We start from the raw sequence: 24,764 nt of genomic DNA on the forward strand, positions 1-24,764 counted from the left end.
ATGGTCTGGCATCTGCAGATAGCAGTAAGCATTTTTGCTGGGACATTAGTTTGGCTTTTGAAACACAGATGTGATGGATGTTTGCAGTAAGTCAAAGTGAACTGGGAATTTCCAAGGCATGGCATGAAATAGTTCACAATCTCTTTAAAATATTGTGCTCTTGGGAAAGAATCCTTTGTGAGAGTTTGGAAAAGGTAGAAAGAAGACAGTAAAATCTCTGAGGACTGTAAATGTGAAACAGAGAAATCAGGGTGCAATGAATGGTTGAGAGGAATTTTCTGTCCGTGTTACATAGGAAGCAAGCAAGGGAGCAAAGAAAGAAGGATACAGCCTCCTGTGCAGACTGTGAAATTCTCACACTTGTTTCTTCCTGCTCCCCTCTCAGCAGGATGTACTGAAATTGGGCATGGGACCAGGAAATGGAACTGTAGTTGCTGAGTTCATCCTAGAGGGTTTCTCAGGGCTTGATCAACGACTATAGCTGTTTCTCTCCCTGCTCCTTCTGCTCATATACCTGACAACTGTGATAGGGAGCACAGCGATCATTTTCCTCGTGTGTGTGGATCACCACCTGCAAACCCCCATGTACTTTTTCATCAGCAATCTGGCATTCCTGGAAATCTGGTTTACATCCTCCACAACTATCAAATTGTTGGTGATTCTGAGCTCTGGCAGGAGAACAATCTCTTTAAGCAGCTGCTTTGCCCAGTCCTATTTCTATTTTGCCCTGGGTGGTACAGAGATGGGTCTCCTTGTTGTCATGTCCTTTGACCGCTACGTTGCCATCTGCCAACCTTTGCATTATGCTGCTGTCATGAAGTGGCAGCTCTGCACCCAGCTCCTTGTTGCTGCTTGGGTCATAGGCTTCACACTCTCGAGTTCCCGCCTGGTCCTGCTCTCAAAGCTGACGTTCTGTGGCCCAAACAAGATCCACCATTTTTTTTGTGACAACGCTCCCTTGTTCAAACTGTCCTGCTCTGACACCAGCCTGCTTTGGAAAGTAGACTCTCTTTTCATATCATTTGTAGTGCTGGGTTCCTTATGTTTAGTCCTGGTGTCCTACATGTGTGTCTTCCATTGTATTCTGCACATGCCATCAGCATCTGGGAGGAAGAAAGCTTTTGCTACATGTTCTTCCCATCTCATCACCTTAGCCATCGCATATGGAAGCTGCATTGTTCTCTACGCACAACCCTCAGAAGATGTTTCCTTGGAGACCAACAGAACTGTAGCTTTGCTGAACACTGTCCTGTACCCATTCTTAAATCCCTTCATCTACAGTCTCAGAAACAAGACTGTGAAACTGGCCTTGAAGGAAGCCATTGGCAGTGCAAAGGTTGGACTTTTCCCCCAGTCATGATGTTTCTCGAGATAGCAATTTTAATTATGTATCATATAAAATATCTCACACACAGAGATATGTAGCTACTAAATACAGGTGCCTCAGGAGATTTATTTTCACATTGGATTGTAGTAGTGAAAGGAAGAAATATGAATTGTGTGTCTTGGTCACAGGGGTTTATTATAAACAAAATCTGAAAAATATTAATAAAATGCTGGAAACGTACTTCTTAGGACTGGGGCATAGACTGCCAGTGGGTGTTGACACAGGGAGGCTTTCATAAGTCATCTCAGGAAATTTAGCTGAAAACTCTGGGGACAATGTCCCCGGACTGTTGAGAAAAGCTCAGAACATCTTCTCTCCCTGAATAACAGAAGATGCTAAGCACAAAAATTCAGCTCCAGCCTGGGTCCTTCTGCACTGCAGTGGAGGATGTGGTGGCCCTGGTCTTCCCATCCAGGCCTACAGCTCCACCAGCAACGTGGGTAGGTTAGGGTATGCAGGCAGACAACTAGGCTCTGGCTTGAGGTTGAGCTAACTGACTAAATTGTCTACTACATATGTGTTTGAGTACATACATAGTAAAACTGGGACCAATGAGGAAAAAAAGCTTAGTGACAGACTGTTTATTGCAAAGGGGATAAAGCTGGTGAAAGGGAGGGATCAGCTGGATTATGGAAGAAAAAGCATGGGAAAATGGAGGGAAAGGGAATAAAAGGGGCCAGTTTTGTGTAAGCAAGCTGCTGGCAAGTACACTTGCCCGGCCAAGCTGTGTGTCTGGTCACTGCGGTCTGCCTTAGCGTCGTATTAAATCCTGTTCCTAGCTACTTTCTGGGTGAGCGTTCTCTGTTCTGTGTGAGTACATGTGTGGAAGGCTTGCAGCCGTCAAGGCAGCCAGCTGCCAGAGACACCCATGCAAGGGTGCCTGTGAGGTCTCCTGCAAGCTTGGAGTCTCATTAGCCGGTGAGCAAAAACAGGACCAGGCCATTTGCATGGTTCATGTTTATGAGTGCTGCTCGTGTCTCTGTGGTGCCTGTAAAGGTACTGTGCCTTGGCTGAACTGACTTTTTGGTGGCCCACCATGTCTGTACAGAGTGTGTGTGTGCCTGTTGGAAGCACATGTGCAGCCTCACTGCTGGCAGGACCAGGGAGCAGAGAACCGCAGCAGTCTCCCATCCAGTGGACCAGGGAGGAGGAATCCCCTGGATCCAAAAGTCCACCAGGATCAGCGTCCTTTAACAGTGCAGGCCTTGGAGGTGCTGCACCCGCTTGATCTTGATGTCAAGGTCCCTCTTCTCCATTACTTTGTGATCCCCAAAGGGGACAGAGTTGATTATAGGCTTAGGCTTTGGGGTTGCAGCATGAAGGACCAGCTTTGGCACACATCTTTCTATTTCCCCACTATTAATCTAAGCAATACGAACACAAAGATTTTACAAGTGTTTGGGTCAGTGATCCCCTAGAGTCAAAGGGAGATTTTTCCTTTTTTTTTTTTGGTCAGACTTATCATCTGCCAACCTTTATTGTAAAAGTGGCTGGGTTTGGACAGGTAGTGCCATATGAACTACCCTCCATTTAAAACTATCTAAGGAAAGTAGCACTACTTCATTAATCTAAATAGCAGGGTCAATGATCACTGTTTTGCTGCCAGTCCATGAGCAGGACAGTCGTGGTGAGCAAAACTTCATTGTCTCAGGATCTGCTGCACATTACTATACCCATCTTCATCATATCCACGGGTAAAAAAAAAAAAAACTGGGGGATTTTTAAGCTAAATACCTATTGCAAATATCTCAAGACCTGTTTTCTCCTTTTACACAATGGCTATTACTCTCGTATTAGGAATGACAGGAAGGTATTTGGGTCGAGAAATTCTTTGGAGCTCTGTCAGACATTGCACAAACATCTCCATAGCTACATTATTGCCATTTCCGCCTGCTGCAAAACTGTGCAGATAGCATAGGCACAAGAATAAGGTGTCCTAACTGCAAGCTTATATGTAGATCTGGGCCAACACAAGGCCATGGCTATTAGACTTTAAATGGTTTGTCTATGATTTTGTGAGAGAGGTGCACAGTCTACATGGAAAAGAATCTCAAGCGTAAAAGCTGGGAATGCAGTTTGTGTCATGAAAAGATCTTGAATGTCAGCCAGCATCAGCGTTTCATGCCTGTGGTCAAACTCCCAGAAACAGGGAAGGGCTGTATTTTCTATGATATGTAACAAATACAGGAAACTGGAACAAATGTCCGAAATCACATTTCTTTCCTGGAGTTAGCACTGGAAGTAGCATGGGATGAAGAAGGGGTAGAAAGGAAACCTCAGTGAGAATGGGAATTAAAAAGGGTTATGAGTCTCATGGACTTTCTGTGGCTGTTTATGAACACAAAGTTTCAGGGCTAACCCCCCCCCCCCCCGCCCCCCAGCAGATAATGCCAAAGGCTGTGCTGGCACCTTTGTTATTAGTCTGCTTCTGAAGAAATAACTAAATGAATAAATAAGGACCTAACACTAATCACCCAGGGTGTCATATGCATAGAAATCCCCAGCCTGAGTAGGCTTCATAGACTGTTGGGGACCAAGATAGAATGATGCTGTGTAAGACAGCAGAGAATCTTTAAGGCAGAAAGTAATGATGTGGTAACTATGATTTGTGGCCAGAATGTGTGCACTTGAGTTGCCAGTGATCATGTGCCTTCTTGCCTACGTGCCAGCAGACACGGTGTGCCCCCCTGCCTACGTGCCAGCAGCTGCGGTGGGCCTGTCCTGCTGGACTGTCCTGCCCGCCTGCTGGGCATCAGGAGATGTCTTCCTACCTATCACGAGATGCCACAATGTCTAGGAGATACTTAGAGGAGTGGCTGAGCTTGATTGCTATATAATTGGCCATTCCTACCTCAGGTCTGTGTCGTTGTATGCCACAAACCACCTGGGACACTAACTTTGCCACTAACATGGAGGCGGAGAAGCTCCTGAGCCCCTTACAGACAGAGGCTGGTCCAAAGGCCACCACCCCAATGGCACCAGAACCGCAGGCATGCCTGCCTTGCTGCTGGGCACCCTCCAGCCCCAGGCAGGAGGTCTGCAGGGAACAGCGTGGGGTCTGCAGCCTGCAGCCCTGGCCACCCAGCAGGTGTGGTGGGACCCCGCTCCTCTAGGTCAGACTGGGCTCTCCTACATTTCCCTAGTCTGAAGACTGTGTTCCCCCCAGCTGGGAATACAGCCAGTCAGGGAGGGTCAATATGGGAAACACAATCTCTGTTCTGTGGTGTGAAGAGAGAGGGGAGGGCCGAGGGGGATCTGCTCCTGCTCTGGGCAGTGATTCCCTCCCTGCAGCCAGTACAGCCCTGCTGATGCCCTGTAACCCGTGGGCCCAGGACATGGGACTCCGATCTGCTCTGGCTCTAAAGATTTCTCAGCCCTCAAGACCCAGCATGCAAAGCACTGGTCTGGGGACACCTCAGCAGTCGAAGGGGCTGAATGCCTGGCGTGTTCCTGAGAACTCTTCTGCAGTCTCCCTGCACTGGTTTCATTCCTGTTGCCCATGGAGCAGAGACTCCTTTTGAGGATGAACTCACTCCCTGTGTGACTCTGAGGACAGGCTTGACCAGGCAGTACAAATACCAGCAAGACCTCAACCCCACAACAGTGTCCCCTGCTCAGGACTCCTCCTTCCAGCCCCTTCCTCCTGGAGGATTTGGGTTGGGAGAGACTGCTGGAGATCTCCAGGACCACAACCTGCTCTGAGCTGAGCTAACTACATTTAGATCAGGTTGGTGAGTGCTTTCTCTGGGAGAGTTTTGAAAGATCTCCTGGCCCCTGACTCAGTGCTGCTCAACTACCATGGTTATTTCTTTATTTTTTTCCATAAACTCATATGACATTTCCCTTATTGCATCTTCTCCTTGCTGTCTCTTGTCCTTTCCTCTCCTGGCTGCCAGCCAGACCATCCCATCTACTTTGACCAAGGACAATCACAGCCTCACCTCCAAGCACAGCCTTACTGGGTTCTCTGGGCCCTGTGCAGGTGGGCTGTGGTGGCCAGCTCCAAGCAGAGCTATGTGCTGCAGGTCCCTACATGGTCTCCGAGGAGAGGGTATGGAGACATACCATGACCCAGGGCAGAGCCTGTGGGCTGACACCAGGGCAGAGCCGAGATCAGCAGGGGTGAGAACACAAGACCTCCAGCAGCTCCTCTCCCTGCCTGTGCAGGGAGTGACACCCAGCAGTGCGCCTGAGAGAGGGCAGTGACACAGGATTGAAGGCCCCATGAGCTGCGTTACTGGGCTCCAACCACCTGTGCTGGGTCTGGGAGTCCTGGCAGCCTGTGCCGGTGGCTGCAGCCCTTGAGAAATCCCCGACTCTGCTAGCAGCAGTGGTTCCCCTCCAGGACTGTCGGGAGCTCCTGGAGTGTCGTGGCTCCTGTCTCCCTCCTGTCCCTGTGCTGGCCCAGCCCTGCTGCCCTCCGTGTGACCCCCATGGCCCCACTGTGCAGGCACCACACAGGACAGGGTGCGTTCAGGGTGGGGAAATGTCCCCCCAGCATGGTTCCCATGACAGTCTTTGGCGCCCTGTCCCCCAAAGCTCTCCTGCCCAGCAGCCTCCCACCAGTCATCGGCCCCTGCCCAGCCCTGATCCTGTCCGCCCAGGGTTAGCAGAAGGCCATGCTCCACGGTCTGCTGGGGTCTGGGCCCAGGGAGAGAGGCCAAGTTGGATGGCCATTCCCCCCACACAGGTGCTGAGCCCAGCAGGCAGACGGAGCTGCTCACATTCAAAGATCAGCCCTCACCAGGAACATGGGGAATGGCCAGTGCTGGAGATGGCTCGTACCATGGACTGGGTGTGTGAGGAGTTTCCTGGGACAGCTTCTCCTCCCTGTTCATGCAACAAGCAGCTGGGCTGGATCTTTGCCCTGAAGCACCCTGCTTGAGGTCTCCCATGGGAGGAGGATGCTCTACAGGCTGAGTGGATGGCCCCAGGACCTCCTCTGCATGCTCCCTGCCTGACCTGCAGAGGACCCAGGAGAGGGCTCGCCTCCCGGGGGTCACAGTTGGATGCACAGTCCTCCAGCTGGGCATGGACCCTTTTCTGGATGTGACTTTTGGGGTAAGGACCAGCATGCAGGGTGAGGGAGATTGTCTCAAGGACATGTGCTGGGGACAGCGCCTGAGAGAGAGCAGCAAACCGATGTGGCTCCTGGGTCCGGCTTCCTTCAATGCAAGCTCTGACAAAGAGTCCCAGCCTTCATTTTGGTGCCACCCATCAGGAGGGATGATGGCATGATGAGCTGGGCGGGTGGGGAGCATTAATCCTTCTTCAGCCACTTCCCAGGCCATGTGGACAGCTAGGACAGCAAGGACTTCTGGCTCTGCACCAAGAGCTCGCTGTAGTGTACCCACACTCTGAACCTTTTATTCTTGGATTAAAAGTTGGCATTCATCTCTCCAAGACACTTTCAAGCTCAGTTCCACTTCCTTCTCACCTCTCCCAACTCCTCCTCTGATCTTGCTGGCCATTCCCACACCCCTCCCCTGTTCTCCCACAGGACCCTGAGCTGATGGTGCTGCTCTGCAAAGCAAGCAGGCTGTGAAGTCATGGGTCCACAGGGTGACCCTGCACTGGCCGTGCTGGTCAGGGTGGAAAGCACACCCAACCAAATGAGGATCATGGCTTCTAATCCCTCCATGGGGATGCAGATGTGGCAGGTGCTTGGAAAGACTATGGAGCATTTCCAAGGGTGCTAGTTGTGTCCAGGTGTGCCTCTAGATCCTGGCCCTGGTATTTCACAGAGGGTGACACAGAGGGCTCTCCAGTCTCCCTTTCCTGTGCCAGCTGGGTCCTCACTGCCTCTCCTGGGTTTGCAGAGGCCTCCTTTGCCCACAGATACCTGGGTTTAGCACTTTACCTTTAGGTGACTCCACCTTGGAGGACCTCTCCCTTTGTGAGGTTCCCCTCACTGCCCACCCCAGGCACACGCTGTCCCAGCAGATCCCCTGTGCTCTCCTGGCAGCTTCAGCTTCCCCTCCAGAAGGACAGGCATCTGACACTGGGCCTTAAAATGTGGCACAGCTCTGGGTATGTGAAATTGTGACCATTCATTGCCTCCACTGTCACTGGACACCGATGGGTGAGTCCTCAACCCAGTGCTTGGTCTCTAAGAGATCACTGCATGATTATGAGCTTTTTGCTCCTGAACCCATGGAGAACCCTGTGCAGTAGGCCCTTCTGTAATGCAATTCCTTGGGCATATTCTTAATACCAGTTTAGAAAGAAAAGCCAGCCTTCAAGCACTGCACCACAAAGAACCTACTTTATTACAGAGATACTGTGAGGGAGTCAGCTCTGACTCAGTGTAAGACACAATGTTATATAGGTACCAAGTGAGAGACAGCAGTCTCAGTGAAGGTGGAATGAACCCAAGCATTTGTGCAGCAACAGGAATAGGAATACTACTAATAATAGTAACAATAATCATAATAAAACTAAAGTGAACAAACAATGCTCAGTCCTAGTCTGAGATACCGTGGGAGTCATTTGTGGAGAGCAATGGCAATTTTACCACTGCTGAAAAATGTCCATGAAATCACTTTCCTCAGTGCCTCCTTGAGCTCCTTGTTCCTCATGCTGTAGATGAGGGGGTTCACTGCTGGAGGCACCACTGAGTACAGAACAGCCACCACCAGATCCAGAGCTGGGGAGGAGAGGGAGGGCGGCTTCAGGTAGGCAAACATGCCAGTGCTGACAAACAGGGAGACCACGGCCAGGTGCGGGAGGCACATGGAAAAGGCTTTGTGTCGTCCCTGCTCAGAGGGGATCCTCAGCACAGCAGTGAAGATCTGCACGTAGGACACCACAATGAAAATGAAACACCCAAAGACTAAAGAAAGACTAACCACGGTAAGCCCGACTTCTCTGAGGTAGGAGTCTGAGCAGGAGAGCTTGAGGATCTGGGGAATTTCACAGAAGAACTGGTCCACTATGTTGCCTTGGCAGAGTGGTATTGAAAATGTGTTAGCAGTGTGCAGGAGACCACTGAGAAAACCACTGCCCCAGGCAGCTGCTGCCATTTTGACACAAGCTCTGCTGCCCATGATGGTCCCATAGTGCAGGGGTCTGCAGATAGCAATGTAGCGGTCATAGGCCATGACTGTAAGGAGAGAATACTCTCCTCCTAATAAGAAGAAAATGAGGAAGATCTGGGCAGCACATCCTGAGTAGGAAATGGCCCTGGTGTCCCACAGGGAATTGGCCATGGATTTGGGGACAGTGGTGGAGATGGAGCCGAGGTCGAGGAGGGAGAGGTTGAGGAGGAAGAAGTACATGGGGGTGTGAAGGTGGCGGTCGCAGGCTACAGCTGTGATGATGAGGCCGTTGCCCAGGAGGGCAGCCAGGTAGATGCCCAGGAAGAGCGAGAAGTGCAAGAGCTGCAGCTCCCATGTGTCTGCAAACGCCAGGAGGAGGAACTTGTGGAGGGAGCTGCTGTTGGACATTTTGCTCTCTCCAGGCATGGGGGACTGTCCAAAGGAGAAAAGACATTGACAAGTTAGGAGACACTTTTCAAGCAAAAAAAAAAAAAAAAAAAAACAATTAATGCAGTTCTCATACAACCCCCCCCCACACACACACATTGCCTCTCTCTACTGAGAGGATCTTTGTGCAGCTCCCTTGCTTCAGCTCCACTTTGCATTGGCTGAATATGCTGCTGTGAGGGGAAGAGACCTCTACCCATGGGCTCCAGAGGAGTCAGTTCTGCTGTACAACAGTGGGAACTGGGGAATGGGGGTGACTAGCTCTGACATTCACCATTTCTATCAGCTGAAATCCACCCATCATGTAGAAGGGCTTTTCACCCTCTTCACTCCCCATTCTGAAGTATGATGTTTGAGGAACAGCGTTTCTGGGATTTCTTATTTATTTTCTTTGAAATGTCATTGTCACCCTTGGGGAGTGCTCCTCAAAGGTAGAAATCCTTGGCATTTCTACTGTGAGTCCTGAAAAAAACGGATTCACTGTCCCTTGTTGCAGCATGAGGATAGCTAGTCTGTCTATTAGTCTTGTTCCCAGCTGTCTTGTGCTCCCACCTCATTGAGCTGGTGGACGATCGCACTCATATGTTGCCCTAAAAGGAAACTAGCCACTGCTGAGAGCAGAGGACTCCACTTTCAAAGTGCTGGTCTCCAACCTTCTCACCCTTTCTCAGGGCACCAGAGGGAGGTCTTCACACTCCCCTTCTAGCCAAGGACACACGGGGCTCTTTTCAGATGCCCATATACAGCCTCCCACCATCATCTCCATACTTTCTGCATCTCCGTACTGTCTTCACAGTCTCTCAGACATCACAGAGGTGCTATGAGACAGCAGTGCCTTTCTGGAGGGCAGCTCGCAGCCTGGCAGGACACCACAGGGAAACAGTCAAAGGACCATGAGGACTGAAGATGGGCTCTCCTTAAGGGAGGATCAGCTCATTTCCCAGCCCCACAGACTGCATTTCCTGGAGCTGCACAGCTTAGAAGGGCACTGCTGACCCCTCACTTCCATGCAGACCCCTCTGTTGCCCAGCTCGCAGGGGTGGTGTCTGAACTGCAATTGAAAACCCATCCACCCTGGACAGCCTGAGAGAAGAACAGGAGCAGCATGGACAGGAGAGGGAAGAAGGAGCAACACCATGATCCTGCTGCCAAGGGAGGCAAGGAGAGAGACAGAGGGACACTTGGGAAAGCCTCCACCTTACCCTGCTGGGCATGCCACCTGGCAGAAGGTGACATTGCAGGGCAGTCACGCTCAGCCTCTTTGCTGGGCAGCGCTAGACAGGCCCCTGGCAGGAGAGATGCCCCTCTCCTCTGGCAGAGGTCTGGCTGCAGAGGACGTGACTCATGGCCTGGACTCCATGGCTGTCAGGGCAGAGGCTCTGCTGGGTGGGAGCAGAGACATGGGGGGCTTGCTCAGTGGAATGTGCTTGCACTGGAGGGACTGACCATGACTTGCCCAAATCCATCCTCCCACGATGCTTCTGTTAGCAGTTCCCTCTCCTTCCCTGCCTGTCTCTGCTGCCTGGAGCAGTCCCTGCTGGGACCTTTCTCCATCCCAACATCTTTTTCCAGGCAGTGCTCACAGACCGCATCACACCTTTGGTGTGCTCAGATCTGCCTGACAGAAACCTCCTGGGACAGTGCACTGTCCAGAGGCGTCTCTGTGCCTGCAGTTTGTAAGGAGCAGGTACCATAAACCCCAGGGAGACCACACAGGTGATGCCAATGCTGTCTGTAGGCTGAGGTGGGGTTGAAGGGGTTTGCTGAGCTTTCTCCCAGACCTCCTGATCTCTGAGAGGGGAGGTGTGTGAGTCCCAGTTCTTTCCTAAAAAAGAAACCTCTCCTTTTTTCTCCCTGCTAAAATTAGGGGGAAAATGGAAATCACAGATGCCAGAAGGAAAGCTCCTTCCCTTGGAAGTAGCCCTTCTCTTGATCTTCCTCTTGGAAAGATCCCTTGGACATGTCCTGTGCATGAGCTAGAGCGGTGAGCAGCCTTGACCCATGCAGTACCCTCTTGATGGGAGAACGAACCTGCCTGGCCAGGGCTCGATCCTCCCACCCAGAGCTTCTCCCTCAGTGCCGTGGGGAGCTCCCCGTGCAGGCTAAGTGCTGACCCTTGCAGGCAGCAGAGTCACTGCCCTGGGCACACAGCACCCTGGGGCACAGGAATGCTGCCTTGAATCACTGCCCTGCACAGACCTGGGTGCCCACCCCAGCAGCACACCGCTGCAGTATCTCTGGAAGAAGGTAGCAGAATGTCCCATCCCTCTGACAGTGAGGCAGGGAATCCCTGTTCTGAAGCATATCTTCCTCCTGCTATGTCCTGGATAATCCAGGAGAGAGAGCATTTAAAAGCCTATCAGCCATGGTTTGGGCTGAGTTCAGAAGACCTCTCCAGGAAAATCTGGAGCATTGCCCTGCAGCCAGAGACTTACCATGTCAGGGGCTGTGAAGATTTCTCCCACAAGCAGCTCTCCTCTGTCCTCCCACTCCACACTGCCTTCCACTTCTCTCTGCCTTCTCTCAGCTCATGTCAGCAGCAGCAGGCAGTGCCCGCAGCCCTGCTGCTCTTGGCAGAGGAGCTGCTCCTGCACACAGCTGTCTCTGGGCAGTGCTGCCAGGTTGCCATGAGCTCCCTCCATCCCAGGAGCCTGGCCCCACTCAGGAGCAGAGGCCCAGCTGCAGACACCAATGTCTCTGTCCCTTGTGCTCCCTCCTCCTGGGAAATGTTCACCGCAATAAACTAAAATAATCACCAATGGTCCCTCTCTAAGCACTGAAGGAAGACTGATTGCAGCCTTGCAATTTATTTCATCAGAGGATGGTTATTTGCAAGAGATGGAAACATCCCATTCTGGAAGCCCCTCTTCCCATCTCTTAGCTAGGCAGGACACCTAGGCAGGGCCAAGAAGGGATTCATTGATGCCATGGTTCATATATTGATTCAGATGAGTCAATCTGGGCATCTCATGATGGTTTAGAAGGCCCTGGGCTGGAGTGGGATTCAGATCCCTCCCATTATATCCACAAACACACAGGAGCTGAGATTCCCCTTGCCCAAGCTGAAGTGTGCACAACAGAGAGATCTGCCCATGAGCTCCTTGTCTAAGCTCCCAGTGGAGTCACTGGAGATGGAGAGTGGGAGTCAGTTGCCCACAGACAAACACCTCGAGACATGTGAAGAGACAGAGATGGTTCAAGGCATGTGCCAGTGTCTGCTTGCTTTGTTGGAGTGACTGTGACACTCATCCTTTTGGAGCCTCCGGTGGGGGCCAGATGGGGAATTTCCTGGGCCATCTCAAAGGGCACTAGATGCCCACTACTGTGAATCAGCTCAGGCAGCAAACCCCTCTCCTGCCACTCCTGCACAGCCCAGCTCTGTTTTGCCCTGGCCTTGGGCACTGCAGGGTTTGCTCTCTTAGTGAGAACCTCCTTTCACCATTACATTGCCACCTGCTATCTATGCCAGCATGTCTCTGCTCTGAAGTGGGGCCATTGCACACACAGTGTCTTTGGCTCTTGGTAACAGGTTTTACCACGACCAGTCTGCGCTCTGTGCCACAGCTGAAGGCTCTGAAGCCCAAATATATGCAAATGAATGCATCCTGGTGTACACACAGGAACAGCTGGAGATGCACAAGCTGTCAGAGGTCTGAAATGTCATTGGAATGACTGAGACATGGTGGGATCCCTCACAGGATTGGAGGGTGATGCTTGTAGGGTACAATCTCTTCAGGAGAGACTGTCAGGCAAGATGAGGAGGGGGGATGTCTGTTGTGTGAAGGGGCAGCTCGGGTGTGTGGAGCTCTTGCATGGGATGGACAAGGGTTTGGGTGAGAGCTTGTGGGTGAGCATCACAGTAAGAGTGACATCATGACTGGAGTTACAGAGCACCTACTCAGGGTAAGGGGGTGGATGCAGTCTCCTAAAAGCAATGGGAGAAAGTCTGTCAATCACAGGCCCGGGTTCTGGTGGGGGGAACTTTAATCCCCCTGACATGAACTGGAAGGGCCAACAGCAGAGTGCAAGCAGGCCAGGAGGATTCTGGAGGGCATCAAGGACAACTTCTTCACACAGCTGCCAGATGGGCCAATAAAGGTGAGGCTTTTCTCTCAGGAAACCCAGCAGGTCTTTAAGGACAGACCTGCCAAGCACAGGGATGGGCCATCCCAATACTCACTAAAACTAGCAGACACCTCAGGGGACCAACTTGGCTAAACAGGGACCTCACACCTGGGCTCCAGGGCAATAGGGCAGCATACAGCAGGGGGAAGAAGGGAGAGGCAAAGGAGGAATTTAGAAATATTGTCCCGTGTCTTAGACATGATGTTAGGGAAGAAAAAGCTCCCCTAGGAATGACACTTGCAGGGCACGTCAAGGTCATGGAGATGAGCTGCTACTGCTCCAGTAAGAATGAAAGAACAAGAAGGAAAATGTGGCCTCACTGCTAGATGGGACAGGGAATCTTGTAGCAGCAGATGCAGATAGGTCTGAGGGACTCAAGCCCTTGTTACCTTCTGTTTCCACCAGCAAAGTCTCCTGGGCTGTTGTGCCTTGAGTCAGGACTCCAGAGGAGAAAAACAGCCAATGGTGGATGAGGTTAGTGAGGGATTCCTTGTGAGAACTCAAACTACACCAGTCAGTGGGGTCAGATGGGCTGCAAAGAGGATGCTGTGAGAGCTGACTGCTGTCACTGCAAGGCCACTCACCACCATCTTTGCAAGGTTGTGGAGATGGGGTGAAGTCGCAATGACTGGAGAACGGCAAATGTTACATCCATCTTCAAAAACAGCCACAAGGACAACCTGGGGAGGTGCAGGCAGTGCAGCCTCACTTTGGTGAGGAGTGAGTTATGAAATGAATCCTCTCAGATCACCTTTCTGGGCACATGAAGGAGAAGAAGGTGCCTGGGAACACTTAGAATGGATTTACCCAGGGAAGATTGTGCCACACCAACCTGATTGCCTGCTATGAATAAATAACTGCATTTGTGGATGGAGAAGAGTAAAAGTATTTTTCCTAGACTTCAGCAAGGTGTTTGACACTGTCTCCCACAATATTCTTGCATGCACGTTAGAACATTACAGTCTAGAAGAGTAGACACCCAGATGGGTAAAAAGCTGCTTGGATGGTCAGAGGGCAGCGGTGAATGGGTAGCACTCTTCTCGGAGGCCAGGGAGAAGTGCAGCACCGTTGATCTCTCCCCAGGAACTTGTCTCGTTTATCATCTGTACTAGTTACATGCAGGAGGTAACACTCATCATACTTGTGGATGACCCCAAACTGGAGGTGGGTGGGGCAGACATATGCTTGAGGGCTGCCATTCAGCGGGAGCTAGAGGCAGGAGGAATGGGCTGTCAGGAACCTCCTGAAATTCAGCAAGGACAAATGCCAAGTCTTGCACCTGGGAGAAACCAACACCCCACAGTGTTACAGGCTGGGGCCTGAGTACCTGGGGAGCAGCTCTGTGGAAAAGGACCTGAGGGTGCTGGTGGACAGAGGCAAAACATGAGCCAGCAGCATTGCCTGGCAGCAAAGAAGGCCAGAAGCATCGTGGGCTGTCTGAGCAGGAGCACAGCCAGGAGGTCAAGAGAAATGATGATTGCCTTCCAGTCAGTATTCATTAGACCACCTACAGAATACTTCATCCAGTGTTGGGTTCCCAGAACGACAGAGAGGCTGAGAATTGGAAGCAAATTCGGCTGAGGGTCCTCACAGTAGTTGGGGAGCTGGAGCACCTGCTCTGTGAGGAAAGGGGGCTTGTTCAGCTTGCAGAAGAGATGGCTTTGGAGGGATCTCACAGCAGCCTTCCAACGGCTACGAGGAGGTCACCTAGAAGATGGAGCCAGGCTCTTCACCAGGGTGCAGTGGGAGGACAAGAGACAATGGGCATAAGTTGAAAGAAGAGACGTTCATGCAGGACATAAGGAAAAGCTTTTCCACTATGAGGATGATCAAGCTTTGGAGGTGGTTGCCCAGAGAGGCTGTGCAGTCTCCTGCCTTGGAGGTTTCCAAGACCAGACTGGCTGAAGGCCAGAGCCACCTGGTCTGACCCCAGAGCTGACCCTGCTGGGAGCAAGGAGATTGGGCTAGAGACCTCCTGAGGTCCTCTCCACCTCAATCCCCAAGACAGCCCTGATCAATCCTTTACCTCACTTTGAGTTTCCTAGAGTTTTTTTCTTCCCCCCCTTCTCAGTTTGTCTCCTTTACCATCCTGATCCCTTCCCCTACAATCAGCCCACTCCTGCTTACTCTTAACTCATTGGTGCTGTATTGGTTTCTTTTTTGTTTGTTTCTCTGTCTTTTATTTTTCTTTTGACACAGGAGGAGCTAAAGTTCAGAAGGATCTTGAGGAACTCGGGTGATTTGGACAACAGGTACCTCATGAAGATTTACAAGAGAAGTGTCAAGTCCTGCGCATAGGCAGCAATAAACCTGTCCATGAGGAGAGGCTGAGGCACCTGGGCTTCTTTAGCCCACTGAAGTGCAGGCAAAGGGCAGTAGAGTAGGAGGCTGTGACTGCTTGAAGGGTGGTTTCAGAGATGCTGGAGCTTTTCTTGGTAGTGGGAAACAGCATGAGAAGGGGAAAGAGCCACAAACAGCAGCTTGAGAGATTCAGACTGGACTTCAGGTAAAAAGAATGTGACTCCTAGGGCAGTGCTGTGGTGCCACAGGTCACCTAGAGGGAGTCTGTGATCAGCCCTTGGCTTTGTGTTTCAAGGAAAAGCAAGTGAGGACAGGGAGACATCAGGAGAGGTCGGGAGATCCCGGGGTGATTCATAAATAGATAACAAAGGCTGCTTAGACACACAGTGAAGGAGTTGTTGGAGTGTTCTCATATATATATACTTTTTTAATGTTGAAAACAGTTCTTCCCCTTTCCAGGCAGAGCTCAGGTGTCCAACCACAAGCACCCAGTGGCACCTGGAGTGGCCCCGGTGTCTCTGAGGCACATGCCTGGGCCTGGCAGCTCTCACAGGGGACCTGCGGGAGACCGGAGCCCCTGGGAGCTGCAGAGGGAGGCTGGGCAGAGGGGACCAGGGCACCTGCAATGGCCCCAGACATCCATAACCCTGTGACTGCATCCCAGCCCAGCTCTGATTATCACTTTCAATTTCTGACAAAAAGATAATGCATAATCTCCCCAGAAGACTAGTATACCAAAACAGAACAAATCAAGAAAGACAATAAGAACACAGAAAAATGAAAAGCTGGAAAGTATAAGAAAACATCTATTTGCTTTAAATCATTATTCTTAATTCCTTGCTTCTTTCATTTTTAATGTCATTTTCTAAACTGTTCTGCTATAATCAGGCCTGCACTGTTAAAAAAGATATTTTTGTGTCTCACACAGAGACCAGTGCTCAGAAAACCACTCACTGCCCACGGCTGCTCATGCCACTCCTCACTCTTTGCACAGAACACATCACACTCTGAGGTGTCGGGCTCTCTCAACTGATGAGGAAAGCAGGGTGACCAGCTTCATCTATTTTTGGATGGCCAAATTTGCACAAATCTCAACATACCTGTGTTACTGTGACCTTTTAAAGGAGTCCCTAAAACATCTAGCCACACTCCCTTGACATTCCCTGCACGGTCAAGGAAGTGTAACTTCATTTTAGGGGACAACAGGGAGGAGGCTGATCTCACCCCCTGCCAGACCCTGTCAGTGCAGATGTCTCTGTCTGACCCAGTTGTCTGCACTTCTGTTTCTAGTCAAAGGAGGGAAATAAGTTGTCTCAACTGAGTTGTTTTGAGATACTTTTCCTAACAACAAGCTAAGGTCCCGTAGCAGCTGCCTCCAAAATCTCCAGCACCACGTGGGAACACAGCTATCCCAGGGTTTCTCAGGCAGCAGCAGCCTCTCTATGTGGTCAAATGAATCAAGCCCCAAAAGGAGAATCTACTCATAAGCTGAAATCTTCTCCAAAAATAACTCAAGGTGATAACTGACAAAATCATATTCAACCTCTTGAAGGACTCCAGATGATGACTACTCGTCGTAACAACCCACCAACAACACCAGAGTGAAACTAGCAACTTTAGGACCCAGGGTGGCAGGGGAAGAGTGAGCGTAACACCAGGAAAGGGGTGGAAACTGAAAAGTATGTGTATAACAGTTTAAACTGTTATTATTGTAATTATTATATTTCTCTTTCTAGAATAGTTAGATCTGGCTGGTAATGATTCTTGGATTAGACTGCTAAGACATTCTAAGTGGCAAAACACACATGTGAAACACACACGGACACAGACACACACACACACATGCATGACTCTATCTTAGGGCCAGATGGTCACTTCAGGGGTCCCAGGGAGGGCTAGGCCATGTCCCTGTAGTGTGGGCCCAGCCACTCTGCTCTGTAGGGGGACTGGCCTTAGCCTCAGACCCTGTTGGTCTGCACCACTTGACTTAGAGGATAAAGACTGCTCTCTGCAGTGTGCAGCAGTGTTGGTTTTAGTAGTGTGAAGGTACCCACTTCATAAATGGAATACACTTTCCCCACAACTGTCCCAAAGCTTTTTTTTTCTTTGATGGAACAAACTGGTTCACTCTAAAAGAAAACCTGGGACTGAACCATTATGCATTTAGTGGGGACCAGATTCAGGGAGAAGCCAAGGGGCTAAACGTTTTGAGAAAGCAGATGTGACATCACCTAAGCAAGTCTTTTGGTATCTCCCTCGTGGTACCAGAAGAAACTGTCATATTTCAAAAGTGACCCACCCATCAGTTCTGGACATCGACCTGAGGATGGAATACTTTTCCTTTGGAAGGGGCCTGTGTCTATTAATTACAGAGGGAAGCTCTGGGTGGGAGCCAGGTGCCCAGGCATAGACATCTGATTCTGTTCTAGACACCTCGAGGCATTGGAGACATCCCTAAAGGCTGTGAGAAATGACACAGAAGCTATGGGAATCCTGTGCCCTATGTACCAAGGTACCCCCTGTCCCCAGTAAAGAGACTGTTTCTTCTGTGGCCTCATCTCTTTGATGAGAGCAGCCTCCATGGCCACCAGCTACCTTCAAACGAGAGCTCTGTTCCCTCCTCCACTGTGTTGCTGAGTTTCTTCACACTGACCACTCTGTCTTATGCCTGCACTAGATGTACTGTCCCGAGAATACCCTCTGCTGGAAGCCATAAGAAGCCTTCTTCACCTGCATGTCTCACACTGCCATAGTCAGTATCGCGTATGCTAGCTCCATTTTTGGCTATGTGGGACCTGAACACAGCAAATCCTTTGCACTAATCAAAGCCTGAAAAAAGGGTTCAGCAGAGGGTTACCCCCATGGTGAGCAGACAAGCTGCTTTGCTGTAACCCCTCAGCAACTTTGCAGGTTCCTCTAAGAGAGTACATTCAGCAGAAGAATAATTTTAGGTGACATCCAGCAGACTAAGAGGACACAACCCTTTGAATGTTGGAACTTATTGAGAAAATGGGAAGCTGGGACTGTCACCTCTGATTCACTGAGGCTACAGTGATGTTGCTGTCGGTGACCGGGCTTGAGCTTTTGCTCAATTATAGTCAGCAGCTTAATTTCAGCAAATCTTCCAGATGAACCCAGTACAGATATTCCCCAATGCCAGACTAGAGGCAGAGGACAAGACAGGGTGTTTGGGATCTAGGACTAACCTGAGCCCCAAGTTAAAATGCCAGTGCAAACATGGGGTATTGCCCACTACTGGGCTTCCCATTTTACTCCCTGTGTAAAAACCACGTGCTATGCTCTGAGACGAGGTCTGGGGGGACAACACAGTTTGTGGAGAACCTCTGTTTCACCACTTAAAACCCATCATCTCATCCTCCCACCCTTGCATTTTTGAGGCATCCTATTTGTGGAGTCATCTGCTCTTTTCCTTTATATGTCTAAAACCAAATGCAAAGGTGGAGGGCAAAACATCAGCATTTATTGCCTGTATTTTCCCTGGGCTTTCTTCTGTTAGACGTGTTCTTTGGTTTGAAAAAGAAATTAGCTACTAAATAAATTAGGAGATTTGAGATAGAAATAGGGGGTTTCACCTACTTCACTGGAGGTGTGTGTGAGCAGCTGGAGCCCGTACTCATTTTCCCTTGGCTCCCTACATAGTCAATGGAGATGAACAGAGAGCTCTAGAGGCTGGGTCCTCCCAGACTGTAACCAGCACGTGAAAGAAGTGTTACCAGTCTCTTCCAGACACTCTTCTCTCTCTGCCCTGGCAATATGGGAGTATGCTAACTTGCTCAAACTGAAGCACCCAACTTTTAGACACCTAAAATATAACCCTGCTTCATGCTTTCTTTGTTCCAGATGCTTCCTATTTCAAATAACCAAAAGGACAGCCTTTAGGTTTTTCGCATGAGATGATTCCCCCCTCCCCTAAAGGGAAAGCCACTTCCAATGACTGAAGGGAACCCTAATGAAATTCACTATTTAGAGTATTAAAGAAGGCAAGCTATACTTGTTCCCTATTTCCTCCCCTTTTCCGGAGAAACAGAGAGGAGGAAGATGTGGAAGAAAGCAGGGGATTACAAAAGAGATACTCGATATTGACTTGTTTCAAAATCAACAGCCTCCCAGATGTTCTGAATCAAAAAAGGCAAGTACTGGAAAGTAGAAGGAATACCTTTCAAAATGCATATATAAAGGGATGGTCTGGCATCTGCAGATAACAGTAAGCATTTTTGCTGGGACATTAGTTTGGCTTTTGAAACACAGATGTGATGGATGCTTGCAATAAGTCGAAGTGAACTGGGAATTTCCAAGGCATGGCATGAAATAGTTCACAATCTCTTTAAAATATTGTGCTCTTGGGAAAGAATCCTTTGTGAGACTATGGAAAAGGTAGAAAGAAGACAGTAAAATCTCTGAGGACTGTAAATGTGAAACAGAGAAATCAGGGTGCAATGAATGGTTGAGAGGAATATTCTGTCTGTGTTACATAGGAAGCAAGCAAGGGAGCAAAGAAGGAAGGATACAGCCTCCTGTGCAGGCTGTGGAATTCTCACACTTGTTTCTTCCTGCTCCTCTCTCAGCAGGATGTACTGAAATTGGGCATGGGACCAGGAAATGAAACTGTAGTTGCTGAGTTCATCCTAGAGGGTTTCTCAGGGCTTCATCAAAGACTACAGCTGTTTCTCTCCCTGCTCCTTCTGCTCATATACCTGACAACGGTGATAGGGAACACAACGATCATTTTCCTCGTGTGTGTGGATCACCGCCTGCAAACCCCCATGTACTTTTTCATCAGCAGTCTGGCATTCCTGGAAATCTGGTTTACATCCTCCACAACTATCAAATTGTTGGTGATTCTGATCTCTGGTAGGAGGACAATCTCATTAAGCAGCTGCTTTGCCCAGTCCTATTTCTATTTTGCCCTGGGTTTTACAGAGATGGGTCTCCTTGTTGTCATGTCCTTTGACCACTACATTGCCATCTGCCAACCTTTGCATTATGCTGCTGTCGTGAAGTGGCAGCTCTGCACCCACCTCGTTGTTGCTGCTTGGGTCATAGGCTTCACACTCTCGAGTTCCCGCCTGGTCCTGCTCTCAAAGCTGATGTTCTGTGGCCCAAACAGGATCCACCATTTTTTTGTGACAACTCTCCCTTGTTCAAACTGTCCTGCTCTGACACCAGCCTGCTTTGGAAAGCAGACTCTCTTTTCATATCATTTGCAGTGCTGGGTTCCTTATGTTTAATCCTGGTGTCCTACATGTGCATCTTCCATTGTATTCTGCACATGCCATCAGCATCTGGGAGGAAGAAAGCTTTTGCTGCATGTTCTTCCCATCTCATCACCTTAGCCATCGCATATGGAAGCTGCATTGTTCTCTACGCACAACCCTCAGAAGATGTTTCTTTGGAGACCAACAGAACTGTAGCTTTGCTGAACACTGTCCTGTACCCATTCTTAAATCCCTCCATCTACAGTCTGAGAAACAAGACTGTGAAACTGGCCTTGAAGGAAGCCATTGGCTGTGCAAAGGTTCGACTTTTCCCCCAGTCATGATGTTTCTCGAGATAGCAATTTTAAATATGTATCATGTAAAATATCTCACACACAGAGATATGTAGCTACTAAACACAGGTGCCTCAGGAGATTTATTTTCTTGTTGGATTGTAGTAGTGAAAGGAAGAAATGTGAATTGTGTGTCTTGGTCACAGGGGGTTATTATAAACAAAATCTGAAAAAAATTAATAAAATGCTGGAAACATGCTTAGGACTGGGGCACAGACTGACAGTGGATGCTGACACAGGGAAGCTTTCATAAGTCACCTCAGGAAATTTAGCTGAAAACTCTGGGGACAATGTCCCAGGACTGTTGAGAAAAGCTCAAAACATCTTCTCTCCCTGAATAACAGAAGATGCTAAGCACAAAAATTCAGCTCCAGCCTGGGTCCTTCTGCACTGCAGTGAAGTATGTGGTGGCCCTGGTCTTCCCATCTGGGCCCACAGCTCCACCGGCAACGTGGGGTTAGGGTATGCAGGCAGACAACTAAAACTGGATCAAAATCAGTTGGAGAATGTGGATATCACTCTATTTTGTAAGCTGAAAAATAAGGAAATATTTAAAAGCAGAAATGCTTGGGTTTTTTTTTTTTTTTTTGATACTCATTGAAATTTTCTGTTAAATGCACCCCAAAACCGCTTCAATTAGCCACACAAGAATTGAAGAGCTGAAGAAAATTATGGAAAGAGGCATGGCTTCTTAGGGCTTTTTGCAGTTTAATTTCCCCTTGGGTGTATTTGGTACTGAGTCCATGAGCCTCCAATGCTGAGAGGAGACTGAACTAAGCTCTCAAGAAGTTGAAGTCAGAAGCCAAGTTTACAAGTTGTCCCACTGAGGGTCATTACCAAGAAAGCCTCCCCATGGGCTGATTAGAGCACAAAGCTGGAGGCCCTGATTGCAGGCAGGCAAAGGCAATGTGCAGGCGGCTGTGATGCCAAGTCAACCTTGGTGTGTGTTATCAAGCAGAATGGCCAAGCCCTACAGCCAGCCCTGTGGTAGGGTGATCCTTTGCCTCACATGTCGCTCACAGCTCTTCCTAGGGGCAGTGTCAGATTAGGTGGGGAAAGGAAGGGGGGTTACGCAATGCCTTGTGCAGGACAACAATTCGGCACCTCCTGGGCTCCCTGGAGGTGAGGAGGCAGCAAGGCCACAGTGCTGTAAGGAAACATCATCTTCTCATAGGCCTCAATGGCAGAGATGCTCACCACAGCAAAGGGGACAAAGACCTCAGTTCTCTTGGAGACTTTCAGCCTTGGCATTGCCCTTGGTCATCTCCATCGCAGGCTGTCCTAAGCTGTCCAAAAGCTGCACCTGTTTCTCTGCAGGCTGTAGACACCCAACCTGCTTCCCCACCTCGCTCTCACTGCAGGATCTCCCCACCTTTACTGATGTCCCTCTGTCCTTGCTGGCTGCTGCTTGGAACACAAAGCCAGGGGCTGATCACAGAGTCCCTCTGGGTGTCCAGTTGCACCACAGCACTGCCCTACGAGTGACATTCTTGTTACATGAAGGGCAGTCTGAACCTCTCCAGATGCAGTTTGTGGCTCTTCTCATGCTGCTTCCCACTACTAAGAAAAGCTCCATCCTGTCTGAAAACACCCTGCCACAGGCAGTCACAGGCATCGACTGTATTGGCGTTAGCCTCCCCTTCAGCAGGCTAAAGCAGCCCAGGTCCCTCAACCTCTCCATACAGGCCATGTGTGCTTCAGGCCCCCAATCCCATCTTGACAGACCTCCTCTGGACCCTCTCCAGTTGCTCCCCATTCCTCCAGCACTGGGCAGCCCACACTGGGACACACTGTTCCAGACGTGGCCACAGCAGTGCTGAGTCGAGGGGGATAAGAAGTGCCCTTGCCTGGGTGGCCATGCTCTTCCTAATGCAGTCCTGTGTGCAGCTGGCCTCATTTGTGGTGAGTACACATCACTGGCTCATATGGCATTGCTCGTAGTGTCCATGGCCTTCTCCTCAGGGTCACATATCTGCTGGTCAGGTATCCGCCTGTCCTCATGAACATGTTGTTCTGCCCTGCTGATGAGCCTTTCAAACAGGACAGGATGCAGCGTGTACCCCTGCATACCCCACCTTTACCTGGCTTCCCAGTAAAGCATAACCCATTCATGAAAACCATCTGAGCTCCATCATCCAACCAGCTCTTTGCCCCTCGAGATGCCTACTGCACATCCACTCCTCTCCTCTCCTCCACAAGTGCAGGTCTTTTATCACAGCAGGCAATCAGGTGGGTCATGAGTGATTTACCTTCAGGAAATCCATGCTGACTGTTGCCAGGCACCTTCTTCGTGTGCTCAGAAATGTGATTGGAGAGGATTCGCTCCATGACAAATGCCTCCCAAATGTGAGGCTGAATGACCTGCAGCTCCCCAGGTTGTCCTTGCGGCCTTTTTTGAAGATGGGCACAGCATATTCCTTCTTCTGCTCATTGGGACCTGCCCTGATCTCCACAACCTTTCAAAGATGACAGAGAGCAGCCTTGCTGTCATAGCAGCCAGCTCTCTCACTGTCCATGGATGCCAGCCATCCAGTCCCATAGACTTCTGTGGGTTGAGTGGCACTCATTAGGCACTGTGGGTTGATTTTCTCCTCAGGACTCCTGACTCGAGGCACAACAGCTCAGCAGACCTTGTTGGGGAAGGCTGAAACCAGAAGGACTTGACTTCCGAAGACCTATCTACATCCACTTTTGCTAGAATCCCTGCCCCTTTCAGCAGTGAGCCCACATTTCCTTGTTTATTCTTTTACTGTCACTGAAGCAATAGCAGTTCTTCTTTGTGTCCTTCACACGCTCTGCAAGTGTCTCTGTCGTAGAGGAGCTTTGGCTTCTTTAACACCATCTCTACTTTGCTGGACAATGTTTCCAAGTTCCTCCTTTGCAGCCTCTCCCTTCTTCCCCTTTCCATACGTTGCCTTATTGCCCTGGAGCTGCCGTGGGAGTTCCCTGTTTAGCCAAGCTGGGGTCCAGAGATGTCTCCTGATTTTACAAACTATTCATTATGGAGCATTCTTGTGCTTGAAGGGTGCTGTCCTGAATTACTAGCCAGCCTTCCTGACCTCCGCTGCCCTTCAGAGCTGCCTCCCTTGGTCCATCCCATGCAAGAGCTCCATACATCCAAGCTACCCCTTCACACGTAGGACATCCCCCTCCTCATCTTCCCTGCTGATCTCTCCTGAAGAACTTGCACCCTGCCATTGAAGGTCTCCAGTCATGCAGGTGGTCCCACCACATCTCAGTTATTCCAATCATGTGGCATTCCTGTGACAGCTTGTGCATCTTCGTTTGCTCCTGGCTACACCCCAGGCTGCATGTCTTTGCATCTGTGCTGGCTTCAGCACCTGAGCTGTGGTGCTGACTGAAGATTTGTCACAGGAAAACATGTTACCAAGGACCTCATGTATGCCAAGGCTTTGATTGGAAGTGGTGACATGCTGGCATGGATAGCGGGTGGCAATGTAGTGGTGAAAGGAGGTTCCCACTAAGAGAGCAAACTCTGCAGTGCCCAAGGCCAGGGCAAAACAGAGCTGGGCTGTGCAGCCCTGGCAGGGGAGGTGTTTGCTGCCTGAGCTGACTCTGCAGCTCCTTGGGGCCTGTGACAGAGGTGAACCAATCTCCAGGAAGGACAAGGTGCCACTGAAGAAGTCCCTGGGCCTGGCAGTCTCTGATCCAGCCACCCTGAGGTCATCATTAGCACAGTCCCTGTTCCTATCATCTGGGGGAGTGAGAAGAGGTTCCGAAGGCAGAGAGCAAGAAGGGCCTGAGAGTGCAGAGACTAGAGCGGAGACCTTGGTGTGATGTGCCTCCCATTTATGCAGTACACTTGAATGTAGACAGGATGGACTTTCCCTAAGGGCACTGCTGGGATTCATTTGTCTGGGCACAGATAGGAAACCCA

The 24,764-nt window shown here is 50.1% G+C and overlaps 2 protein-coding genes across 2 annotated transcripts; one reads left to right on the forward strand and one right to left on the reverse strand.

Moving 5' to 3' along the window:
* Nucleotides 1-577: 577 nt before the first annotated feature.
* On the forward strand, nucleotides 578-1,165 carry LOC135326415 (olfactory receptor 6E1-like; the record flags this gene model as incomplete). Its single annotated transcript, XM_064504303.1, has 1 exon — nucleotides 578-1,165. A coding segment is annotated over one exon (588 nt), but the record flags the coding sequence as incomplete, so codon positions are not given.
* A 6,707-nt stretch (nucleotides 1,166-7,872) lies between these two features.
* On the reverse strand, nucleotides 7,873-8,832 carry LOC135326328 (olfactory receptor 14C36-like). The gene has a single exon (XM_064504209.1). It carries the CDS (start codon nucleotides 8,830-8,832, stop codon nucleotides 7,873-7,875), a length of 960 nt encoding a protein of 319 aa, XP_064360279.1.
* Nucleotides 8,833-24,764: the final 15,932 nt, after the last annotated feature.

This window comes from Dromaius novaehollandiae, unplaced genomic scaffold (genome assembly GCF_036370855.1).
Source record: "Dromaius novaehollandiae isolate bDroNov1 unplaced genomic scaffold, bDroNov1.hap1 HAP1_SCAFFOLD_27, whole genome shotgun sequence".
Lineage (NCBI taxonomy): Eukaryota > Metazoa > Chordata > Aves > Casuariiformes > Dromaiidae > Dromaius > Dromaius novaehollandiae.